This window comes from Lissotriton vulgaris, chromosome 3_1 (assembly GCF_964263255.1).
Source record: "Lissotriton vulgaris chromosome 3_1, aLisVul1.2, whole genome shotgun sequence".
Classification (NCBI taxonomy): Eukaryota; Metazoa; Chordata; class Amphibia; order Caudata; family Salamandridae; genus Lissotriton; species Lissotriton vulgaris.
Window position 1 is genome coordinate 1,964,563,147 of NC_141689.1, and position 24,106 is coordinate 1,964,587,252.

Below are 24,106 nucleotides of genomic sequence, written 5' to 3' on the forward strand. Positions count from 1 at the left end.
CTTGCCCAGCAGGGCTCTGCTCTGGGCACTATCGAAGGCTATCTCTCGGACATTTTAGCCTTCTTAAGGCTTCCTGCTCAGCCTTCTCTTTTCAATTCCGCTGTTGTAAATAGATTCTTGAAAGAAATCACACACATTTCCTCCTGTTCCCTTTGTGATGCCTCAGTGGGACTTGAACTTTGTACTGACTCATCTGATGTGCGCTCTCTTTGAGCCACTTCATAACTGTCCTCTTCGGACTCTTAAAACTGCATTCCTGGTTGCCATCACCTCCACCAAGAGAGTGAGTGAGCTCCAGGCTCTGTCTTCTAAGCCTCCTTTCCGTCCATCCCGACAAGGTTGTTCTGAGGACTCGTCCTTCTTTCCTGCCCAAGGTGGTTACAGCCTTTCATATCGGGTAGTCCATCACCTTGCCCACCTTCTTTCCGCCTCCACATCGCTCGAAGGAGGAAGAGAGGCTCAACCGTCTGGACCCAAAATATGCGCTCTCCTTCTATCTAGACCGCAGACGCCAGTTCCGGGTGGACAACCAGCTCTTTGTTGGTTACGTGGGCGCTAAGAAGGGACAGACGGTGCCCAAGCAAACCATCTCTTTGTGGGTCGTTTTGTGCATCAAGGTCTGCTACTCCTTAGCGAAAAAGGTGCCACCGCTGGGGCTGCGAGCCCATTCCACTCGGGCCACGGCATTTACTAATGTCCTCGGTCATGGAGTCCCCTTGCAAGCCATCTGTCAGGCAGCAAGTGGGCCTTGCTGCACACGTTTGCTATACAAAAGGGGGTGGTGATGGACGGAGCATCTGAATCAGTCAAACACTCACACCCAGTCAAAAGATCTGGGTTTAATCCATCACCGTTCTTTATCCCACTCTGCCACCCCAGTTCAGACATGGCTATATACAAATCAGTCTGACCCTGTGTCTCATGGGAACAGTCCAGCCCGAACTGCCAAGCCATGTCTTCCCTGGACCAGAAACAAGCTTCCGAGGACCGGTTTCTGGCATTCCAGCCGTCTTCAGCCCGGCTTGCTTGAATCCAGTGGCAAAGTGAGCAAGGGACTCACGTCTGAGCATACCCTGCCACACTTATGGTGGCCAAAAGCGGTACAAAAGGGGGTGGTGATGGACGGAGCATCTGAATCAATCAAACACTCCCACCCAGTCAAAAGATCTGGGTTTAGTCCATCACTGTTCTTTAGCCCACTCTGCTACCCCAGTTCAGACATGGCTATATACAAATCAGTCTGACCCTGTGCCTCATGGGAACAGTCCAGCCCGAACTGCCAAGCCATGCCTTCCCTGGACCAGAAACAGGCTTCTGAGGACAGGTTCCTGGCATTCCAGTCGTCTTCAGCCCGGCTTGCTTGAATCCAGTGGTGTGGAGAGCATGGAGCTCACGTCTGAGCATACCCATCCCACTCGGGGTGACAAATGTAAAAACCACAGATGATGGACAGAATGCAGAACGATGTCATACATTCACCCCAGTACAGAGATCTGGGCCTAAATCCATCGTTTTTTTTGCACACCACACCACTCCAGTTCAGACATGGCATATGCAAATCAGTCTGACCCTGTGCCTCATGGGAACAGTCCAGCCCGAACTGCCAAGCCATGCCTTCCCTGGAGCGGAAACAAGCTTCCGAGGACCGGTTCCAGGCATTCCAGCCGTCTTCAGCCCGGCTTGCTTGAATCCAGTAGTGTGGAGAGCATGAAGCTCACGTCCGAGCATACCCATCCCACTCGGGGTGACAAATGCAAAAACCACAGATGATGGACAGAATGCAGAACAATGTCATACATTCACCCCAGTACAGAGATCTGGGCCTAAATCCATCGTTTCTTTGCACTCCACACCACCCCAGTTCAGACATGGCCATATGCACATCAGTCTGACCCTGTGCCTCATGGGAACAGTCCAACCCGAACTGCCAAGCCATGCCTTCCCTGGACCGGAAACAAGCTTCCGAGGACCGGTTCCTGGCATTCCAGCCGTCTTCAGCCCGGCTTGCTTGAATTCACTGGTGTGGAGAGCATGGAACTCACGTCTGAGCATACCTATCCCACTCGGGTGACAAATGCAACAAGCATTTACAATGCAATGGTCTCGGCATTATTAAAGGTAGAGCTATTGGCATTGCTCATGACATTTTTTTTCTTTTTTTTTTTTAAACATAAATAAATGGTATTGTCTTTTACAATGGCAATAGGTGAGCATTAGAGAGTAGTAGAGAGTATTCACAGAGCCACCCACACTCACAGAGCTACACACACACACACAGCCACCCACCCACACCCAGAGAGCCACCCACACACACAGAGCCACCCACACACACGCAGCCACCCACACACACACAACCACCCACACAGAGAGCCACCCACACACATAGAGCCACCCACACAGAGAGCCGCCCAGACACAGCCACCCACACACAGCCACACACACACCCACCCACCCACACACACAGCCACCCACACACACATCCACCCACACAGAGCCACCCACCCACACACAGAGCCACCCACCCACCCACAAACAGATCCACCCACCCACACACAGATCCACCCACCCACACACAGAGCCACCCACCCACACACAGAGCCACCCACCCAAAAACAGAGCCACCCACACACACACAGCCACCCACACACACACACAGCCACCCACACATACACAGAGCCACACACACACACTTAAACACCTCTAGCTAACACAAAGCCTTTCCACTTAGCATACATTTGCACGGACAGTGCACAGCCACAAACTGTCTCATCCTGCAGTAGATCAATGATACATGCCGCATCTGGAGCACCTTTCCATTCAACATGCAGGCACGCAGAATGCAACTGGGGAATTTCAAGTGCAGCAAAGCATTGTACTGTACAGTACTAACGTATCGTCCATGTTGAGTACTAAAACATACACATTCCAGCCATCATCTGGCTACTGTATGCTCCACCAGTGCCCCCTGCTGTAGAATTCAGAACACTGTCCCCAATGAATAGCGTGCACTGCACTAGAGACGAACCCATAGTCACAAGTGTTCACTATTCCGCACAAGCTTTCTTCTGTCAGGTGAGCCCTGACCCCTCTCCCCCCCCCCCCCCACCATACACACATACCCGTCGTGCAGGCACCAACAACAGCATGTCAGTGATGTGCGTGCAGAGCGTCAGAAGCAGTAAGAAAACCCTACTGACAGGAGTGCACTGCATAAGAGACAACCTCCGTTACCAGTTCACAGCACCAGCACATCAGTGACAGGAGAGCACTGCAATATAAGCAGCACCCAGCTTACAGGCGTGCACGGGACACCGCACTAGAAATAATCCCCCCTCCCCCAGTGTCAGTCGTGATCTGCACCAGAGGCAAGCCTCGAGCACGGGCATGCACTGCACGATAAAAGATCATCATTGGCAGTCGAACACTATATCCGAGATAATCGACCCCGCCCCCAGTGGCTGCACTGCACAGCGCCAAGAAGCCCTTAAACCGAATCACAGGCAGGGCAGCACAGAGGCACAAAAACGGAATCACGGACAGGGGAGCACAGAGGCACAAAAACCGGGATCACGGACAAGGGAGCACATAGGCACAAAAACCGGGATCACGGACAGGGGAGCACAGAGGCACAACAACGGCATCACGGACAGGGGAGCACAGAGGCACAAAAACGGGATCACGGACAGGGGAGCACAGAGGCACAAAAACCGGGAGGATCCAGCGTCTCCGGTGCGTGCTGATGACGGAACCGGGAATCCAGCGCTAGCTGAGACAGATAGAGCGTCCTCCGCTCAAATGCTGACCGCGGTGTATGCCCTACGCTGGAGCCCCGTTTCTTATGACTTTAGAAGATAAACCAGGCAGGGAAAGAACAGAAGGAACGAGCCGTGTGCACGTGCGCACCTAGCTCATGTTTCGTCAAAATCCTGCGACAATGCGTGCGTGGTGCAAGTGCTGTGACAGTGTTTGAATTGAAACAGTAAAGGATCGAGGTCTCGAGATGACTAGATTGTGTCGCCATGTTTGGTGAGGCAAGTGCGCATACCATTTCCAACTAAATTGGGTTTTCTGTTAAGCCGTGGCAGGGCCGTTGTCTACAATTTGAACAGGTTAAAGTTGTGCAATACCAGTGCTGGCATAGTATACTGGGCAGCAGGTAACTGTTACACCTCCGAAAGCTTTTCACAGAGGTTGACGGCTGTGCCTGGCTTTTAAGAGCCTGCTTCTCTCCGTCACATGACACTGACCAGCTCGAGATGAAGCTATAACAAGCATTATCATAACTCGTACCATGATGCGGGTATCTGCTCTGAAATGCACACACGAGCGGGAGGGGGGCGGGAAACACACACACGGACAGCAAAAATACACGGAGAGCGGGAGGGGGGGCGGGAAACAAACAGGGGGCGGGAAACACACACGGACAGCGAAAATACACGGCGAGCGGGAGGGGGGCGGGAAACAGACGCTCTTAAATGCACACACGAGCGGGAGGGGGCGGGAAACACACACACGGACAGCAAAAATACACGGAGAGCGGGAGGGGGCGGGAAACAAACAGGGGGCGGGAAACACACACACGGACAGCGAAAATACACGGCGAGCGGGAGGGGGGCGGGAAACAGACGCTCTGAAATGCACACACGAGCGGGAGGGGGCGGGAAACACACACACGGACAGCAAAAATACACGGAGAGCGGGAGGGGGCGGGAAACAAACAGGGGGCGGGAAACACACACACGGACAGCGAAAATACACGGAGAGCGGGAGGGGGGCGGGAAACAGACAGGGGGAAGAAGGCACGGAGGGAAACAGCCACGATCTTACCTTCACTGCGAAGGATCGAAAATGGCGGACACAAGCTCCGAGATTTTTTCCGATTTGGGGGCGTGGTTTTGATGTTCTGAGTGACGGACAACGTCACTGTCTAAAGAACATCAAAAATTACGCCCCCAAATCCGAAAAGGACGGAGCTTGTTTGGAGTGACGCATCTCTCCTCCAATGGCTGGCCTCCGTTTAGGAAGCCAGCCAATGAAGGAGAGAGGGGGCACGGAGGCGGGACCTTCGCCGCTACTCAAACTCATTAAATCTCCGGCCTAAGACTGCGCAAGCGCAGCCTTTTAGGCCTTCGACCTAAAAACCACAGATGATGGACAGAATGCAGAACAATGTCATACATTCACCACAGTACAGAGATCTGGGCCTAAATCCATCGTTTTATTGCACTCCACACCACCCCCGTTCAGACATGGCCATATGCAAATCAGTCCGACACTGTGCCTCATGGGACCAGTCCAGCCTGAACTGCAAAGCCATGCCTTCCCTGGAGCGGAAACAAGCTTTCGAGGACCGGTTCCTGGCATTCCAGCCGCCTTCAGCCCGTCTTGCTTGAATCCAGTGGTGTGGAGAGCATGGGACTCACGTCTGAGCATACCCATCCCACTCGGGGTGAAAAATGCAAAAACCACAGATGATGGACAGAATGCAGAACAATGTCATACATTCACCCCAGTACAGAGATCTGGGCCTAAATCCATCGTTTTTTTGCACTCCACACCACCCCAGTTTAGACATGGCCATATGCAAATCAGTCTGACCCTGTGCCTCATGGGAACAGTCCAGCCTGAACTGCCAAGCCATGCCTTCCTGGACCGGAAACAAGCTTCCGAGGACCGGTTCCTGGCATTCCAGCCGTCTTCAGCCCGATTTGCATATGGCCATGTCTGAAATGAGGTGGTGTGGAGTGCAAAAAAATGATGGATTTAGGCCCAGATCTCTGTACTGGGGTGAATGTATGACATTGTTCTGCATTCTGTCCATCATCTGTGGTTTTTACAGGGTTTTTGTAAAACCTTAATGGTGTGGGAGCTGCCAGGCCCTCACCATTATAACAAACATTGGCAAAAGCAAAAATAGTTTTTGGTCTCAAAAAGCACACACTGCCACAGTAGTTACTGGCACTGAACAAAACTACTTTATGTGCTGATATATGCAGCTTGTGAAAGAGCAGAATGCAGTCACTCACAACTAAACAAATTCTCCTACCTCGCCGCCAAGACATGGAACTCCCTCCCCACCCACCTCCGCCTGACCCAGGACCACCTCGCCTTCAGGAAACAACTCAAGATGAGGGTCTGATAACTATGGCAAAGAGTAGGTCGGTTTAATTTAGTATAAATGTGTAAACCATTTAGAAGTGCTACAACAGTTAAAAAAATTTAGAGGATGAAGAAACTGACCTCCTCATCCAAGAAACAAACTTTTTTTATGGATACCAATATAAATTCAACTCAGCTAGGTATAGTATGGGACACCTATAAAGCAAATTTGCGAGGCCAGATAACTAACAGGGCCTCTTATATAGGGCAAAGATCGCCAACATTAAAAAGGAAATCGCGCTCCTTGATCAACATATTGGTTCCGGAAATGGGACTAATAAAGAGCAGGAGCAACGTAAGGAATTAAAAGAGAAGCTTGATAGCATTCTTCAAGAGAGGGTTGCACTGAGATGGGAAGCAAGTAAGCTCTCGAACTTTGAGTTTGGTGAATCCGCGGGTAAGGTCCTCGTATGGAAAATTAAATCCGATCAGGCCAAAAAGCACATAAAGCATATCAGTGTAGAGGGGGAGGCTCACGAAAGATCTTCTATCAGAGACATCGGAGAAGCATTTCTGGAGTTTTTTCAGCAAATTTATAAGGAGGAGATCTCGGATGACCCGATATCAAAGCTTAGATGGTTAGAGAAGATTTCTCTTCCCACTCTTACTTCAGAACAAAGTGACCGTCTTGATAGGCCTATTTCAGAGGAAGAAGTGAGTGAAGCTATTAAAAAGGTGAACCTGGGTAAGGCAGCGGGCCCTGACGGTCTTCCCGGCACCCGAAATTGTCCCTGTGCTTACAAGACTCTTTAACGACATCTTAGTTAATGGTGCGACCCCACCTAAATCATGGGGGGAGGCAACTATCGTCTTGATCCCGAAACCCGGGAAAGATCCAGCTAAATGTGGCTCTTATAGGCCAATTCCGCTTTTAAATAGCGACTATAAGCTCTTTGCGGCTGTGTTGGCAAACCGGTTGGGACGTGAGGTTGGCTCAATAATCCACACTGACCAGTGGGGTTTCATAAAGGGTAGACAGCTCTCGGATCTTACTTACGACCTAATAGGGGCAGTGGACATAGCCTCAATGTTTTCCCTGCCTTTGGCCATTATGACCCTCGACGCTACCAAAGCGTTCGATCGAGTAAATTGGGCATATTTAGCTGAGGTCATGAAGAAATTTGCTTTCGGACCAAATTTTCGGAGATCAATTGGTCTCTTATATGCCAACCCCAGTGCAAGCATTATGGTCAATGGTTCATGTACCCAGCCCTTTCAGATTACTAGGGGAACAAGACATGGGTGTCCCCTGTCCCCTTTACTTTTTAACATATATATTGAACCACTTGCACAATCCTTCAGGGACGATCCAAGAATTTCCTCATTTGAATTCGGCGGATGGGAAAGGAAGGTAGGGCTTTACACCGAAGATATAGTAATTTACACCAGTGATCCAGCAAACGCTTTCCCCATTGTGGTTGAAAAGGCCAAAGAATTTGGAAACATATCGGGCTATGATGTCAATGCCGAGAAGACTGAGCTTATGACGTGGAATATTGCTAATCCGGGCGTTGGGGTGGCACCCTCAATCCGCTACTTTGGAGTCAAAATCACGCAAGACATTGACACCTTAGCAAAAGTTAACTTAGATCTGGTCTCCAGAGAATGTAGGGCCCTATTGAGATCCTGGGCGGGTCTTCGACTATCAATTTTTGAGAAAGTCAACATTGTAAAAATGTCTATCCTTCCGAAACTGACATTTATTTTCAATTCGATTCCCTTTGCTTTTGACTCCAAGCAACTTCTTAAGTGCCAGCAAGAAATAAATTCCTTCATTTGGGGCAATAAAGCTACTAGGTTGGCCTGGAAAAAATTAAGGAGGAAGAGGGAAAAAGGTGGGTTGGCCCTCCCAGACTTGCAGTACTACTCTTGGGCATTCCAGCTCTCCCACTCAAGAATGCTCCTGAAGTCACCAGATCTCTCTTCAAATGGGAGATTGTTTAAGGCAATGCTGGTAGGGGCAAATCTCCTGCTAGACGGGTTTCTATTTAAGTTTGGAGACCAAAAGTTCTTCAAAAAGGTGAGGCTGAAGACTCTGTTAACACAATTGAAGTCATGGGTACAAATTAAACGTAGAGTGGGGCTGGCATACTATTCTAACTATGCTCAGATATGGGACTCTCCTGGGCTCCCATTGTGCCTGCAAGACTCTCTGGCAACCCCCCTAATTACAGCTGGGTTTTCAAGATGGGGTGAATTGATATCTGGAGGCATCTTGATAGAGTGGGAGGAGCTTAGGGAGAAAGTAGGGCCGACTCTGTCAAGATTTAAATACATACAAATCAGTAGCTGGGCCAGAGAATTAATCAGGAAAAATCCTAATATCGGGAGACTTAGCCCCCTAGAACAAAATTTAGTAGAAAAACAGACAGGAGGTAAGGAGGTGGCTCTTTGGTATTGGTCCATATTGGAAGAGATAGATGGGGATTTCAATCTCCCAATGGAGCTATAGGGAAGAGAAATTGTGGCATTAGATGAGGACTTGTGGATAAAATCCTTTTCTCTTTTGTACAAACTAGTCAAACCTGCCTGGCTTAGACGAAATCATCTGTTTACCTTACACCGGGCATATCTCTCCCCTTTATGTTTATCTAAATATCAGGAGGGGAAATGCTGTAATAAATGCCAACTGCTAGCAGCCTCTGATACACATATGTTTTGGGAATGCCCCCATATATCTGCCTTTTGGAAGGAGATTAAAGCCACTTTAGATTCAATTCTTAAGACCAACATTCCCTTAACTCTACCTCTTGTCATCTTTGGGTTCGACCAGAATATCACTGGGGCAGCGCGGTCTTTTTTATTCTATGCTATCCTGTTGGCAAGACGGCAGATATGTATGCACCGGGTGGATACCATCCCCCCCACTTACTCTGCGTGGCTAACCTCACTCTATGAAACATCTAAGGTAGATTTGAAAAGAACTTGTAGAGTCCAGAACCTCACATTTTGGAAACTTTTGACAGATTGGAAGTGAAGCTTTCTTCGCCTCCTTGGGGTTCCCCCCCCCCCCCAAGATCCGATGATTATGCCCACTTACTCTATGGTTCAGTATTGTGGTCCTACCAACTCGTAATAATTTCTGCCTAGTTTGTGTAGCGGCTCAATTTCCAGGGCCAGGCTCCCAATGGCAGTGAGGTGGTTGGGTTGTTTTCTTTGCATCTAAGGAACGTGTGTCGGGCAGATGAGGATTAAAAAAAAAAAAAGTTACAAAAATTAAAACAGGACTCAACAAAAATCACACTCCAATTTATAGAAAAAGGGAAAATATAAAAAAAATAAAATGACACCAAAATGACAAAGGTGCAAAAAGGGGAACAGCGATATCGGTGTAATAACATTTCAGAGAAAAAGCTCCAAGAAAAACGTACCTTCTAATAGAAATTACTGTTCATGGGTGAACCCAGACGTGGGTGTGATTTCAAGATGAGTGTGACGAAGCACGTGTCAGATGCACCTAGCAGGGTCATCCTGTTCAAACTTTTAACGTTCTGACTTGACCTCTGAAAAAGAAGCCAAAATCTTCCAGTGAAGCGAGGCAGTAGGCTATATCCAGCAAAGTTGCAAAAAACACAGTAGATGGACAGAATGCAGAACAATGTCTTACATTCACCCCATTACAAAGATCTGGGCCTAAATCCATCGTTTTTTTGCACTCCACACCACCCACAGCAAAGTTCCTTCGATGACTGGTAGGTGTGTCCCTACTGAAGTTTTTTGGTGGGAAAAGTCATATTTAATACCCTGGGAAGTCTTCTCCTTGACCGGATAATTTTGGGTCCTTCACCGGGTCAAGATTTATATCTTCAGACTTAATTTCGTTTTTTTGAGCTTGGATTTCCCCATTGGGGCACAGCAGCAGGCTGTATCTGGGACAGGCACACTGTAATGGGATTAGGCTTGCCACAAAGGTCTTGCTCAGCGAGGTCACGCCACCGGTAGATAGACTTGGGTGATTGGTCCCGACCCTCCGGAGGTCTAGAAATCCTGTATTTTCAGATATTTAAGTATAATGCCTGTACCGCACCAAGGCTCCCAAGACCTCCAGGACAGGACTTTAGCGGCAGGGTTAATACCAGCAGACTACCTCAGCTGGGTACAATCCTCTTCCAGTTGTCACTGGTCACTCCAGGAAAAAAAGCTATCTTGCAGTTTGTTATATCCTTGAGACCCTCAGGAGGGCAGCCAAATGACCCTTGGAGTCCACCTCTAAATCCTTGGTACAAGTGGGAGCGGGTTCAGCCCTTATTATTTCCTCACAAGTTTCAGACAGCAGGCTCTGTCCTCTTCTACTCTTGAGCAGTTCCAGAAAGTAATCTGGGAAGCCGGTAGTGAGGTCTGTTTTTGTACAGTTTAATTGCTAGCAGGTAGGTTCAGATCCTGAACACTCCTTAAGTGATGGAGGAAAAGTTCTCAGGGACACCCCATCCACTTTTACAGCACCTCCTGTTTGCCTTGCTTCAAACTACGCTATAGTGCACTCTTCTAAAGGAAATCCATGAGGGCATGGGCATCTTATGCCTGTTGGCCTGCAGAAGGGTATGTTCAGGCAAATTAACAGCACCCTCCTGCTCAGCTACACCAAACTGGTTCTAGGACCAGCTCACTCCCACTGGGCTGGTGTCCAACTGGCTGCAGAAGGTCGAAAGAACAAAGGCCTTACCTTCCTTGGGTCTCCCCTACATTTAACTATGAATGGGCCGGCCTCACCATAGCTCCTTTGAAATAGATTAAAGTATTTGACCCTCCCTGTTAATTTTCCTGAGCTGATAGATTTAACATACCTCACCCCCAACCCAGCAGAAGTAAGACATTATCCTGCTCCAGGAGCAGTTTCCACGCCTCCTTGAGGTCAAGCACTAGCAGCTGCTGACAGGCTAATGCAAATTAGCCTCCATGAGCTTCAGGCAGGGAAAACTAAACTTTCTTAAATGTAATTTTGCTAAATATTGGTCAAAAATCCAACAGCTCTATTGAGAAATAATAAAAATAATGATTTGATCAATCAAGATGTCTCTAGACGCTGAAGGTGCATTCCTTCGTGTACCCAAAGTTGTAAATCGCAGACAAGTAGCTCATAAAATTGGTGCTCAAAGGGAGAGAAAAGAGGCCACCTGCACTTTTAAAGAAACCGCCCAGATTCCTTTAATAAACAAAAAAACACTCCAGCGCAACCTAAGTTGTAGAAAATTCAATAATCAAGTCCTGTAATAATCTTGAATTCTTTATTGTAATTTCCCGAGCAGATCCATAGGCTTCTTGTAACTACGATCCCACATCACTTCATTTTCACATTAAGCCAATACGTGTTTCGTCATAACAGCAAATCCGCCTTTTGACTTCAATGGAGCTATTTCAAAATGTGAAACCCATCCCTGTATTACATCTATAATGGAATTCCATCTGAGTGTATCACAAAAAAGTGTAGCAATAATTGTCACATTAAGTCCCATGAGAGGAAGCATGTTCATGTATTATTGGCAATGGTTTTTCATAAAAAAGAATTGTACTGGAGGTAGAGATGTTAAATGTTAAATGTCGTATACTTGTAAAGCTCCAAAAATCTTTTCAAACCTTCTCTAATAAAGGTTTTTCACTCAATGTCTGTGTATGTCTGGCGTATGTATTTTCTGTTTACTGACAGAAAAGACTGTTCTTTTCAGAGGGAAATACAAACTCTCTTTGTGAAATAACCTTCCTGTGATGGGTAGAAGCTGACTGACCCACACAACACCTGTGTAGTCTGTCTCTCAGGCTCCCATTGTCTGGAAATGTGTCCCCATTGTCAAAAGCTATCAAATATGACCTTTATGGACAGGAAGAATGTTCACCTCCCTGGACTTAAAGAAGACGAGCACAGGTGACAAGAGTTCATGTCCTACAGGTCTGAGGGGCATGGAGAGGGGGCTTCTACCAGAGCTCACTCTTCCCAAGGGAAACCAGACAAAAGTCCAGGTATGAAAAATGTAATTGTTCCTTGTCAACATCAATGACTGGGAAATTGCCACCTGTTTGTCAAGTTGTTAAGAGAATGCAAGGGAAACCCATATTTATCAAGAGACCAGGGTAGCTACTGTCGTTGAGGAACAAAGGTCTCTAGAAAAGTCATATAACAACTCGTATACTGGGGAAACAAGTTATACCCAGATATTTTGTTTCAATGACGAACAATTAAAAATAATTTAATTTTATACATAAATATCGTTAAAAAACTCGAAGTGAGTAACAAGTCGGAGGAGGAGGAGTTGAATGATGTGCAACCTCAAATTAGTCTGTAGCGAGCACTGCCAACGATGTAGGGCTTTATACAAGCAAGGGGTTGCATTCCAAGCAGAGGGTGGACTCCTTAAACATGTACATGAATAATAACGCCCTAGCTACAACGTTATATGTTTTATGAAACAGACTACCATATGAAAGAAAAATGCTACAAGAAAGACACAGCAATCATACAGATTTTCATTTTGTTCAATTAGTAGGATTTTGTAAAAGGGTTTCACTATGGCTATAGCATACTTATTTCATACAACATAAACCATCAAATTGTGTCAAGCCATGTAACTATCACCAGCGAACAGACCGTGAACACTGAAGCATTGATGATGAATGGAAAGTGTGAACACATCCAACTAATGCACAAAGAGCATTGCCTATGTTTTTTTAATAAATCCATCCAAATTAAAGACTGTATCTGAAAGAAACAGTTTAGTTTTAGATTCCTTACCTTAGCATATCCCCAGGCGTCATACTGGATCTGGAAAGTTTTGCATAGCAGTACCTCTGCGCGTCGGTAGGCGTCGTCTACGGCTCCGCGTCCATCGTCTGTGCCGGGATGACGTCGGAGTACTGGGACGCCGCCCTTGCTCGCTGACGTCAGTTCTTGTACATAGCTTTCTGCGCCAGGAACGCAGAGCCATGCCAGAGACCGACACTGGTGTCAAGAAACTAGGGCCCTCAAAGGGCGATACCTTAACCCTAGATATTGGTTTGCAGAATGAGGAGGATGGGTGGGGCGGCAAGGAATCTAACACTAACTACTGTTTCTTACAGATATATCATTACTGAAGGTGAGTAACTTGTGCTTTGTAGCTTATTGAGCTGAACTGCAGACATGCACCAAAGCTATTCGTATAGTACACAGTGAACTGAAACATCTCAAAGTAGAAGCACTTGAGGGCAGCAGAGAGTACTTCAGATGTTGTATTGACATCTGATGCAACTTCCTATCGACCACCGAAAGAGTCCAGCATATTATGCTGCCAAGTATCAAATGTCCCATGCAAATAATCTTGTCGGAGCTGCTGGGCGAAAAATATCCGTATTTCATATCGGTTATAATTTCTGAGAAATATCCTGTTCGAAGGTCACACCTAAACATGACCTTATGCCGCATATCAAATTGAAAACAGTAAAGCATGTTTTGAAAATAAAACCGTAAACAAGCACTTGGCAAACTGTGCTTATCCAGTAAAATAAATGTTTAACTTCCCTCCTATATTGCAACCATACATTATACAGCTGATTTCAAACGGGAACAATATTTTTTTTAGCTAGCCAAAAGCAATCCCTTACCACCCAATAAAAGCCTGTGAGGATCTGGAAGTCCACTGGTGACATCCACTTGTGACACGCATGTTCAAGATGGGTGAATAGGAATCCCTTCAACATTTTCTATTGCTATGCTAGTTTCATCAGTCGCTTAAGAGGGCAACTAACTGTTTGTGGAACCATTTAAGGGGCAGACTTGCCCCAACTTCAGTACTTTGATGAAACATTTTCCCAAGATAACTATATGACTGGCAGGATTCCTCAGCGAAATATCAAAACAAAGAAAAGTCAGTCTTAAGATGACAACGGCAGAATTGAAAAGCTCAGAAAGGTGGAGGCTTGGCCCTTTAAGACCAAAAATACTTGTTATGTTATGTTAATTTCGATTTATATAGCGCCAAATCACCGACAGGTCTCTTAGCGCTTGCTTTGGGAACCCATCCTGGCATTCCCTGCGAGATAACCCCTACTGGGCATCCCCAAGGTGAAGACCAGGCATCCCATAGCGGTGGAGCCATAGTGGAAATTAAGCAAGCTATTGCCCAGGGTTGCAGAGTGTGAACCCATGATTCGAGTAGGCACCGAGGCGAGAATTATCGAGTCCGTGGACATTTTGAGCTCAAGACCCTGCCGCGTCGAGAATTGAACCCTGGTCCCGGGTCTGACCTCTGCATCAGGGTAAAGGGCGAGGTGACCAAGGTTAATAAAAACTCCCCTTGCGTAATCCTACAGGTGGGCTGTTCACTATACGAACCAGCACTGGGACTTGGACGATTGCAGCACAGCCTGCCATTTACTGTTATAGCCCTCAGTTCCGTTAAAAAGGGAGGGAGGAACTCATGAACGGGGGAAATGGACATCAGTGAGGGGTTCTCGAACCCGGAAAAAAATAGCTAATTCTATTTGGTAGAATAATAATGATTTTCCATAAGCGTTTTTTGCTTTGCATTTCAAGAAGTTGACACTTCTGGCACTTGAAATGCTCTTCAAGACTATGGCACTGCTTAACTTTGGCACAGTGCACTTACACTAACTAATAAAAATCGCTCTTTTTTTACTACTGTTTTGATACTTTTGTAACTTATGTTTTTAAAACTTATTTTATGCTGATACCTTAAAAGGTGGCTATCAAAGGCTGGGCAGTGAAGCACTGGAACATCCTAAAGGATATGTATTAGCATTTCTCTGTGTTAAGTGTGACGCTTATATTTTGCAATTTCATTTATTTTTTAGGCTTTAAGCTGAATATATTTTGTGTTAAAAATTGTATTTCTGATTGGCTGTTAAAAACATAAAATGCTTTTTACTTTCGGCATTTTTACTGTGCGATTATTATAAAATGCAAATTGTTATATGACTTGTTCTAGAATGTTTGATTTTAAACCTACTCCTAACGGAGAGCTAGGATTATTTAAGACTGGGCAGTTTATAGGTTTCATAACATTGTGGTTTGTATTACATTTTGTACTGTCAGAATGTGTGCTAATTAATCATTCATGTACATTTCTATTTTTAGGATTGAAGAAACATCAGATTTATTGAAATATTCCAATCATCCCTCTTAAAATTTCGGAAAAGGACCTTTTCTGTTTTTTTGTAAATCTGTAGATGTAAAATTATGAGATTGTGGTGTTGATCTGGTTTGTGCTTAATGTTACCTTTATTTTACCAAAATAAATCTATTTTAAATACGTTTATATTTAAATACTAATTATCCCTCTTTATGCAGGTTTTCGTTTGAGGCACACCTTTGCTATTTAAGCAATTATTTAAGAAACATTTATCACTTAGTGCGACACAATATGGCAGCTTTTTTTTAACCTCCGCCATAACACCTCACCTGTGTCCAGAGTATGTTGCCTCTAATTCTTTAAAGTAAACGTAGATAGGGCTGCAGGGGAGAATTACTCTCTGTCCACATGCTATTTGATGTTTTGTATGTCAGTCTAGTGTTTGCATTGCATTATAATGCTTTTGACATGGTATTATACATCTGAAGAAGGCTCATTACATATTTAATTTCTCATACATGCATTATATGTAGAAAGCAATCAATTTTTTTTTTAACAGCAATAATCTTTCTTTAAATGAAGTCTGTATTTGAGTGCGAAACTGACCTATAGAGGTCTAACTTTTTTTCACACAGGTGTTCTTTTTAGGTCATTACCAACAGCCTTAGTACAGCTGCTATTACATTAGTCATCATTGTTGTTAACTATGGCGCTACTGCCATTATTACTGCCCGTTACCACTATCAACGCCATTAGTATCACCGCCATCAGTATCACCATTATCACTACTACGATTATAACCACGCTACCATTATGACTACTGCCACCACTAACAAAGTGAATAGGTTGTGCTTAATGAGCTACAATGAAAATACAGACATGAATGTATGCTGCTTGCATGCACTTGCTTGTTATATCCAGAGCTATTGGCTTTGCCAGTGCTTGGCTTTTGATGGCATTGTTAAAAAAAAAAACTTGTTTGAAAGGCCAATTGGTTTCAGTAGTATTACGTTAATTTAAAAAAAAATTCTCAATGTAGAGGAGAAGTATGACTACACAATGTAAAGGTCTCAAAATATTTATATAGTGTTTCTGTGTTTGAGGAGACCTTTGTGTCAGATGACGGAGAACCAAGTTTTTTGCACTCCATGCACATATACGTTGTCTTCATCAAAATACATTTGCTGCTTTCCTATCTTTATAAATATGCAGCATCAGTACATAATTCAGGAACTAATAAAAAGAGTAATTTGAATTATAATAAATGGACTCTGAAGAGAACAAACAATTGAAGAAGTTGGTATTACAGAATGGCTGCATTCATTGGACTTGAGCATTTGTAGTGTTGTGCCAGAAGGGTGTCAGTTCATGGAGTCCCAAGACATCTCACGTGGTCCACTTGTGATAACCTTGACAACACAGGCACTCGTATTACAAAAGTTTTTATAAATCTCGTGGCACTGCGACAGACAATGAGCTAGCAGAATATCTACACAGATAAATAAGAGTACTATAGAATTAATAGAGTGCACCGACGGACTTTTAATTTGTTTCTAGCAGAATATCTGTCAGAGGTTGCAATAGTGTGACTCGAGGGGAGTCACGAGCAATTCCTGGCATCTCCCATTGCCTGCAAAGAAATCTCACAAGCTATAGATTCCCTTACTGTAACTCACGGCCCTGGGTCGGATGGCTTTGCGGAGGACTTTTATAAAGCTTCCAGAACAATATTAGTCCCACATTTACTAGAGGTCTTTGCTGAATCTCTTGAACAGGAAATTCTTTCTCCCACGCTGCAAGAGGCAATTATAACACTCCTGCTTAAGCCAGGTAAACCCCCTCACAACAGCACCTCAAACAGACCACTTAGCATTACTTAGCCATGATAATAAAATATTAGTTAAAATTATCGTTACGCGCCTCTTTATTAATGGATAGTATAATCTCTCCCCTGCAGTCGGGATTCGTCCCTAATCATTCCACTTCAGTGAATCTTCGTAATGTTTGTCATTCTTAAATCTCCCCATACTTCACTGCTGTGGATATATTGTTGGATACTGAGAAGGCGTTTGACTCCCTTGAGTAGCCCATTCCACTGGTCCTGGAGCGCACAAGTCTTCACTGGGTCTATGACCCAAATTTTCTGTACAGGCTGAAACTCGATCAGGGTTGCATTCTGATCGTACCACTGCTTCAGCTGTTCCTGGCTGGCTTCCAGATTTGCCTGAAGCGCTTGGTCTGGTTCCTAAAGGCCAGCATGTAGATATATATAATGTTTTATTTATTACTGGGAGCTTTCTCCCAGCCTTCTTTGACCAGACTCAGAGGTCCTCCTACAGGATGCTTATACAGGAGCTCAAAGCGACTGAGCCCTAAGGGCTTCCCTGTAAGCAAACAGGCATGGTAAGAGAACGTCCCACTTATGCCTCATGGGTTCACCAAGACCTATAATCATGCTCTTTAGGGTTCAGTTGAATCTCAAGCAGCCCATTTCCTTGGGGGTGGTAAGGAGTGGTAAACTTAAAGGTAACACCGCACTCCTGCCACAGGGATTTCATATACCTAGATATGAAATTGGTCCCCTGGTCAGACACCACCTTTCTGGGGAATCCCACATGGGGGAAGATCCCCATCAATACCTGACCCACCAAGGGGGCTGTCACAGTCCGGAGAAGGATGGCTTTGGCGTACCGGGTGGCATGGTCCACCAAGGCCAGGATGAACCTGTTGCCCATGGCTGTCTTTGCGTCCAGAGGCCTTACAATGTCGATGCCCACCCTCTCAGAGGGGTTGCTGACGACAGGGAAAAGTTGGAGAGGAGCCTTGCACTTTCTCCAACTTACCTGGCAAGGCCTACAGTGAGTGTCAGAATCATTGCACATTTGGGGCCAGTGAAAGTGGGTGACAAGCCTTTCAAAGGTCTTGTTCTACCCCAAATGCACTTCTTAGAGGCAGATCATGGGGTGGACCCAGTAGGAATGCTCTGAAGCGCCGGGGTACCACCAGCATACAGCCTGACCCAGGTTCAGCAACCTTAGGCTCACTATACTGGAGACCATTCTCCCAGTAAATCCAGTGTGACCCAGACTGATGGTTTGCAGCAGCAGGCTGCAAGCAAACAAGAGAATGGCATTCCTGCTGCTCCTTACAGAATTCCTCCTTGGAGGGTCCCTCTTCCTGCTGCCAATGGGCCAGCTCAGGCAGGTCCCCCCAGTTCGGCCACTTACTCCTCTGTAGGCTCCAGGGCATCCCCCTCAAGGTTTGCCTCCACCTGGACCATGGGAACTTTGGGGGCCGGTTCCCAGCGCCCTCTACCTCCTCTCCTTTGTCAGGCACCTGGGCCATTCTTCCAGGCTCGAGGTAATCTTGATTGACCTTACTTGCTGCCATAGACCGAATGGCCACACACACCCACTCAGGCAGACCCAACATCTCCAAGCGAGACCTGTGTTCCACTTTCTCCCAAGGGGAACTTTCCAGATCATTACCTAGCTGACAGTCAACAGGCATGTCTGGCTTCACAAATATTTTCAAGGTACCCAAGACCCCCCAGCCCCAGCACTCCAACTCAAAGGGAACCTGTGCCCTTTGCAGAGGCACTCTGAGTTGGCAGCTGCAACTACTGGGTAATATACGTTGGGGATCACCTGCTCTTCAGACACTGGCCGACAGCAGTCACACTAGCTCCAGTGCCTCTCAGAGCCTGCACCCTATGTCCATTGATGGTCACCCTCTGCCCATATTTCTTAGTGTTAGCGGGCAGGTGGGTCCTTCGGACTATCTCACTGTCTCATAGTGAGACCAAGGGCAATTCTGCTACTTCCCAACCCACCTGGGAACCCAACTCCTCCCAAAGGCTACACTAGTCAACCTATGGGACAGTGCACCTGTGGGTGCAGTGGTGGTCTTTTTGGGACACTTAGGAATGCCCTATGAAGTGACCCACTTGACCACAAGCAAAGCATTTGCTGGGACCCTTCTCTGCAGGCGTACCTGAAGAGTACCATTGTTTATCATCAAGTCATATCTCCTGATCAAGGATTCCTTCATAGGGGCATAAGACATCTGCTCCTTGCCTTGCCTTCTGTTAGGAAGCGGTTCCACTACCCCGCTCCCCAGTCTTTCTCAGGGATTCTTTGGGACCTCATTACTATCTCATACCCCTTGAACCACTGACCAATGTCATCACTCTTCACATAATCCTTGATTACTTCCTTGAGGATGTACACCCTCCCTTCTCCAAGCACTGATGACAAGCTACTACCGTTGGAACTGGACTCTGCACTCTTAGCCTTTATGTCCAGCTCCTTCAAACCTCTTTCATGCTCTAAGAGCATCTCTTTTCCTCTAGAGCCAAATTCTGCTTTCCAACTCAAATTCTTTATCCTCCTTCCCCAGCCGAGCTTAGCAAGCTCCCTCTCATGTAGTCTATTTCTCTCGGTCTTCCAGCTCCACTGTAGACAGACCTCTTGAAGACACACTGCTGCCCTCTCTGGAAAGTACCCTACCCCCTTCAGACTCAACAGCCTCTCCTGGAGCCCATCCAAATTCTCCACCTACACCAGAGGATCCTCATCCTGCCCATTGGCATTTATGGATTCCAACAAGGCCCTCAGCTCCTTTTGTTATTCCTCCTTTCTGGTGAGGCCTTTTACAGAGATTTTACATTTCTTGCAGATGCCTTTTAGTTAAATCACATTGTAGCCTTCCACCCTATCCTCTTCAACTTCAATGTAAATAGATGCAATAGATGCTGCCTTGGTCATTTTGAGCACATTGGCAGTTGTCAAGTTGCAAAAAATCCAAAAGAAAAGTTCACCAATAGTATTTCGGTAATGGTCTGCACTATACTAGTAATGTACACCAATTACTGTATGTAAGGCACAAATGCACGTCTAGATCCTCACTGTTGACCACCAATGTTAGAAATGGGGGTTTATAGTTGGAATTGGTTTGCATCTTTTTTCAACAAAATGGGGGTGCACCAGGTAATGAAGTTCAGTAGTCCGCTAGTAGTGTCAGGAAAATTCTTTATTTCAAATTCACAAATCAAATCAGAAATACGAAAAGCTCAGCCAACGCGTTTCATTTCCTCAAGGGGAACTTCAGGGCTGAAAGAATGATATACAATATGACATAAGTACACAACAATAGACATGTAGACATGTATAAAAGCCACTACACACTAATATATTAAAACCAATGCACAGGGCTCCGGTGACAGGACTACACCCATTGACACATAAACTTACACATTGTGACATACAAAGACAAAGTGACATGAAAAAACACAATTATAAATAAAAAAATACATATAAATTAATATTATACATGATCATACGAGGGGAAAACACAGGGTTTATAACACTGTTGGAATGAAAATGTCAAATGATCATATATGATACAAAAGTTGGCATCAGATCGACATGAAAATCCCAAAACACGTTTGGAGGCATGGGCGGTGTACATATAGTTTAAACTTACCCAGGAGTTTGTCCCTTCTGAACAGATGAGCAGCAACTATGTGATGCATACATGATCAGAAAGAGCGCGCATGTAACTAGAGGGTCTCTGTCAGGGGGCAATGGTGGCCATGAAATTCTAAAGTTTATGCCTACCTTAATACATGTTTTAAGAGAGCGCATGTTTGACCAGAGGGTCTCTAACATAGGGGGCAACGGCGGCCATGTAATTCAATAACAATGCATACCATTATGATAGTTCAATTAGAATTCAGAAGCTCAAATAGCCGATGCATGGGTTCAGTCTCGGCAGGTAGTGTGGAAAGTCCCCCGTATATTTGCAGAATAGGAAAGCCTGTGCTCAGACACTTAATACATGTAATGACCCAGTGTACAGAATAAAAAATTGTAGAGCAAGTTTTACACCAGTTTTATCTATATACCATATATTAAATCGAAGATCGAAAGTCGGTCCACCACTATGCTCCGCCTCAGCCATTCCTTAATCAGTAAAGGCACAAATCAAAACTAGTGGCCTGTAGCCAAGAGGCTTGTGAGGTCAATTAAAAGCTGGCCCCAAAATGTATATACTGTATCATCGTTCATGCGCACCTGTTGTGTCAACAGTAACAGTGATCAGAAGTTCAAGTGGTCAATACGAGTATTCAAGTCCATTGTATTGTTCTGGAACAATCCGTAGTGCTTGAAGGTGTGATAAATCTTGCATAAGAAAACCTAAATGGTATATATGAGCCATTTTAGGAAGTGAAACCCAGCAGGGCAACATATAGTGTTGCACATATAGAGAGAACCACAGTATAGTATGACACAATGTATGGATTGCAAATGAAACTAGGTCAATGGAGGCAATACTCCATCTAGTCACCAGAATCTCACAATATTAAAAGTGCACTATATTTTGAACGCAGTACGCATTCTAATCCCCAAACACCCATTATCTTAAAAGTGCGCTAAGAATAAACGCACAGTTATGGAGCCCATAATGCTCCTAGTCTGCATGCGCACATCCGTGTGCGGTCTAGCACACCAAAACAAAGGGGATCAAATTACATCCCATACCTTTATTGCCATACGAGACCGTAATCAATGCCTCAAGCATATATGTGCGATCTAGCACATCAAGAAGTATTAAGACTTCTGTAGTAGGGGATCTCTGTGTATAGTCATAATCTAGTGAATAGTCCCGCCCATGTGCGTGGACCCCGGCAATCAAAAATCTCTTAAGTTGTCAAAATAATGCAGAAACTACAAAGACACTTAAGAGAGAATTTAAAGACAAATAATGCAGCCTATATCCACAGGCTACACTGTCCAGTACTTCAACTAGAAAATTCCACCAAAAAACACCACACATAATACAGCCTGCCCAGTTTCTACCATAGAGAAACTTGCCTCCCCCAGTAAAAGACTCTGGAATGATAGAGAGGAAGGTAGGGACAGACAAGCCCCATAGGATGCCGTTATGTGGCTTATTTAGGATACTGTGCCTTTAAAAGAACTTTCCAGAACTTCTCCCAGTATCCCAGAATGCATAGCAGGTCCCTCTACTTTCAGTTCTTTTTTCCGGCTCCTGCTTACAGGACCCTGGCATTGAGCTCTCCCTTGTTTCAAGGGTTTATTGAATATTTTGGCACTTTTGTGTTTTAAAAGTGTTTCAGGTTACTTTCTTGGTGTTCTCTTTCTCTTTTGTGTGCTGATTCAGGAGTTTTAGGGCTCTAAAATGCCTGGCCTTTTTGATAAGTGTCCAGCATGTGGGAGGAAGAAGGCCAAGAGTGATCCCCACGATGTCTGCATCGTCTGCCTCCCTGAAGATCATGTCCCGGAGGACTGTGTCATCTGCAAGCAGTTTACTGCTCGGACTCTGAGGGACAGGATGAAAAACAGGCTTTCTGGCCTTGAAGAGAGATGTCTGCAGGCTGCAGGTGGGTCTGGGGAGGCTGGGAAGGTTCCCTCTTCCTCTGCTGAGGCCTCTGGGGGGCTCCCCAGAGGCAGGAAGTCCAGCAAACGGTCCCGGTCTCCGTCGACGTCGATTGCATCGACGACGACGTAGAGAGGGATGACGGCGGTGTGCTCCCCTTCTCCCCGGGGCTCCGGGTCGAGACGGCGTGACGGCTCGACGTCGAAGGGCCTGGAGAGGTCGCCGTCAAAGCCACCGTCATCGTCGACGTCAAGGTCTTCCTATCGACGTCGGAGACGAAGTGACAAGCATCGGCATCGAAGCACCGGTCGACGTCGAGGGGCTCCTCGACGTCGAGAGCATCTAGACGGCGGAATCGACGCTCGCCGTCGAGGGAGGAACGTTCGACGTCGCTGAGGCGGCGTACGACGTCACGGAGAGGAAGAGGAGGTAGACGTTGCAGAGGCGGCGTTTGACGCCGGAGTCGCGGAGGCGACGTTCGACGCCAGAAAAGCGACGCTCAGCGTCGAGAAGAAAGAGGTCGGCGTCTGGGAGTCGTTCTGCCTCTCCAAAACGGCGCAAGAGGGATTCTGGTCCCAGAAGTCAGACTGCTTCTAGTGGAGGACGCAAGAGGAAGCGATCACCTGCTGAAGGGGCTGGATCTCAGCCCCCTTCGCCTAAGGGGTCACCGGGCTCGGTGTACTCCGAGGTGTACACGCCATCTCGGCCTCGGTCGCCAACTCCTCCTCCTGTTCCTAAAGAGGATCCTCCACCCAACCCTCCACTTCAGTCAGGCGACTCACCACCACCGCCAGTCCCTCCGCATGGGCCCGCCCCGCAGCCGAGGGTTCCTCCTCCGAGGTCCACTTCGCTGCCGTCTTTGCCTGTACCTCCTAAGGGGACCCCAAAACTGAAACCCCGTGAGTAGTCAAGGAAGACCCCACCACGGAAACCGGTGGAGCGGCCAAGGGCTGGCAGGTCTCGCTCTCGCTCTGGGAGAAGGGAGAGATCGCGACACAGATCGTCCACGAGGTCGAGACACCGCCATAGGAGGCGCGACTCTCGCTCCCACACAAGGTCCTCTGGTACCACGGACTATTCTCCTACCTTGTCGGAGTCCCCAGACACGAGGGTGTCCCCGATTGATGACCTGGTGGCGTTCCATGATGTCCTTTTAAGGGGCGCTGCGAAGTTGGGCATATCCTTGACGGTGCCTACTCCTAAAACTTCAGTCATTTTTGAGACATTACATCAAAAACACCTGTCTCGTCCTCTCCTGCCTCTAGTGCCGGGCCTGGAGGAACCGGCTATGGCCCTTTTTCTCACCCCTGCGGTGACGAAGGCGGCTCCATCGAGGCTGCTGAAGAAGTACCGGGCTCCCGACTCGGACCCGGCCTTTCTGAGGGCGGAACCCCCTCCAGACTCTGTTATTGTGACGGCGGCCCGCAAGCAACATGCCACCTCCCCGTCATCCACGGTTCCCCCGGATAAGGAGTCCAGAGGGATGG

General features: G+C 46.5%; 1 protein-coding gene across 3 annotated transcripts in view; it reads left to right on the forward strand.

The window, feature by feature from the left end:
- CEP44 (centrosomal protein 44) overlaps positions 1–15,404 on the forward strand; it is a 319,162-nt gene extending 303,758 nt beyond the window's left edge. For all 3 annotated transcript variants that reach the window (XM_086962444.1, XM_086962443.1, XM_086962445.1), the window contains exon 11: positions 15,224–15,404. In XM_086962444.1, the coding sequence (XP_086818570.1) occupies positions 15,224–15,272 (49 nt within the window). In that variant the 3' untranslated portion in view covers positions 15,273–15,404. The remainder of the gene's footprint in view (positions 1–15,223) is intronic.
- Positions 15,405–24,106: the final 8,702 nt, after the last annotated feature.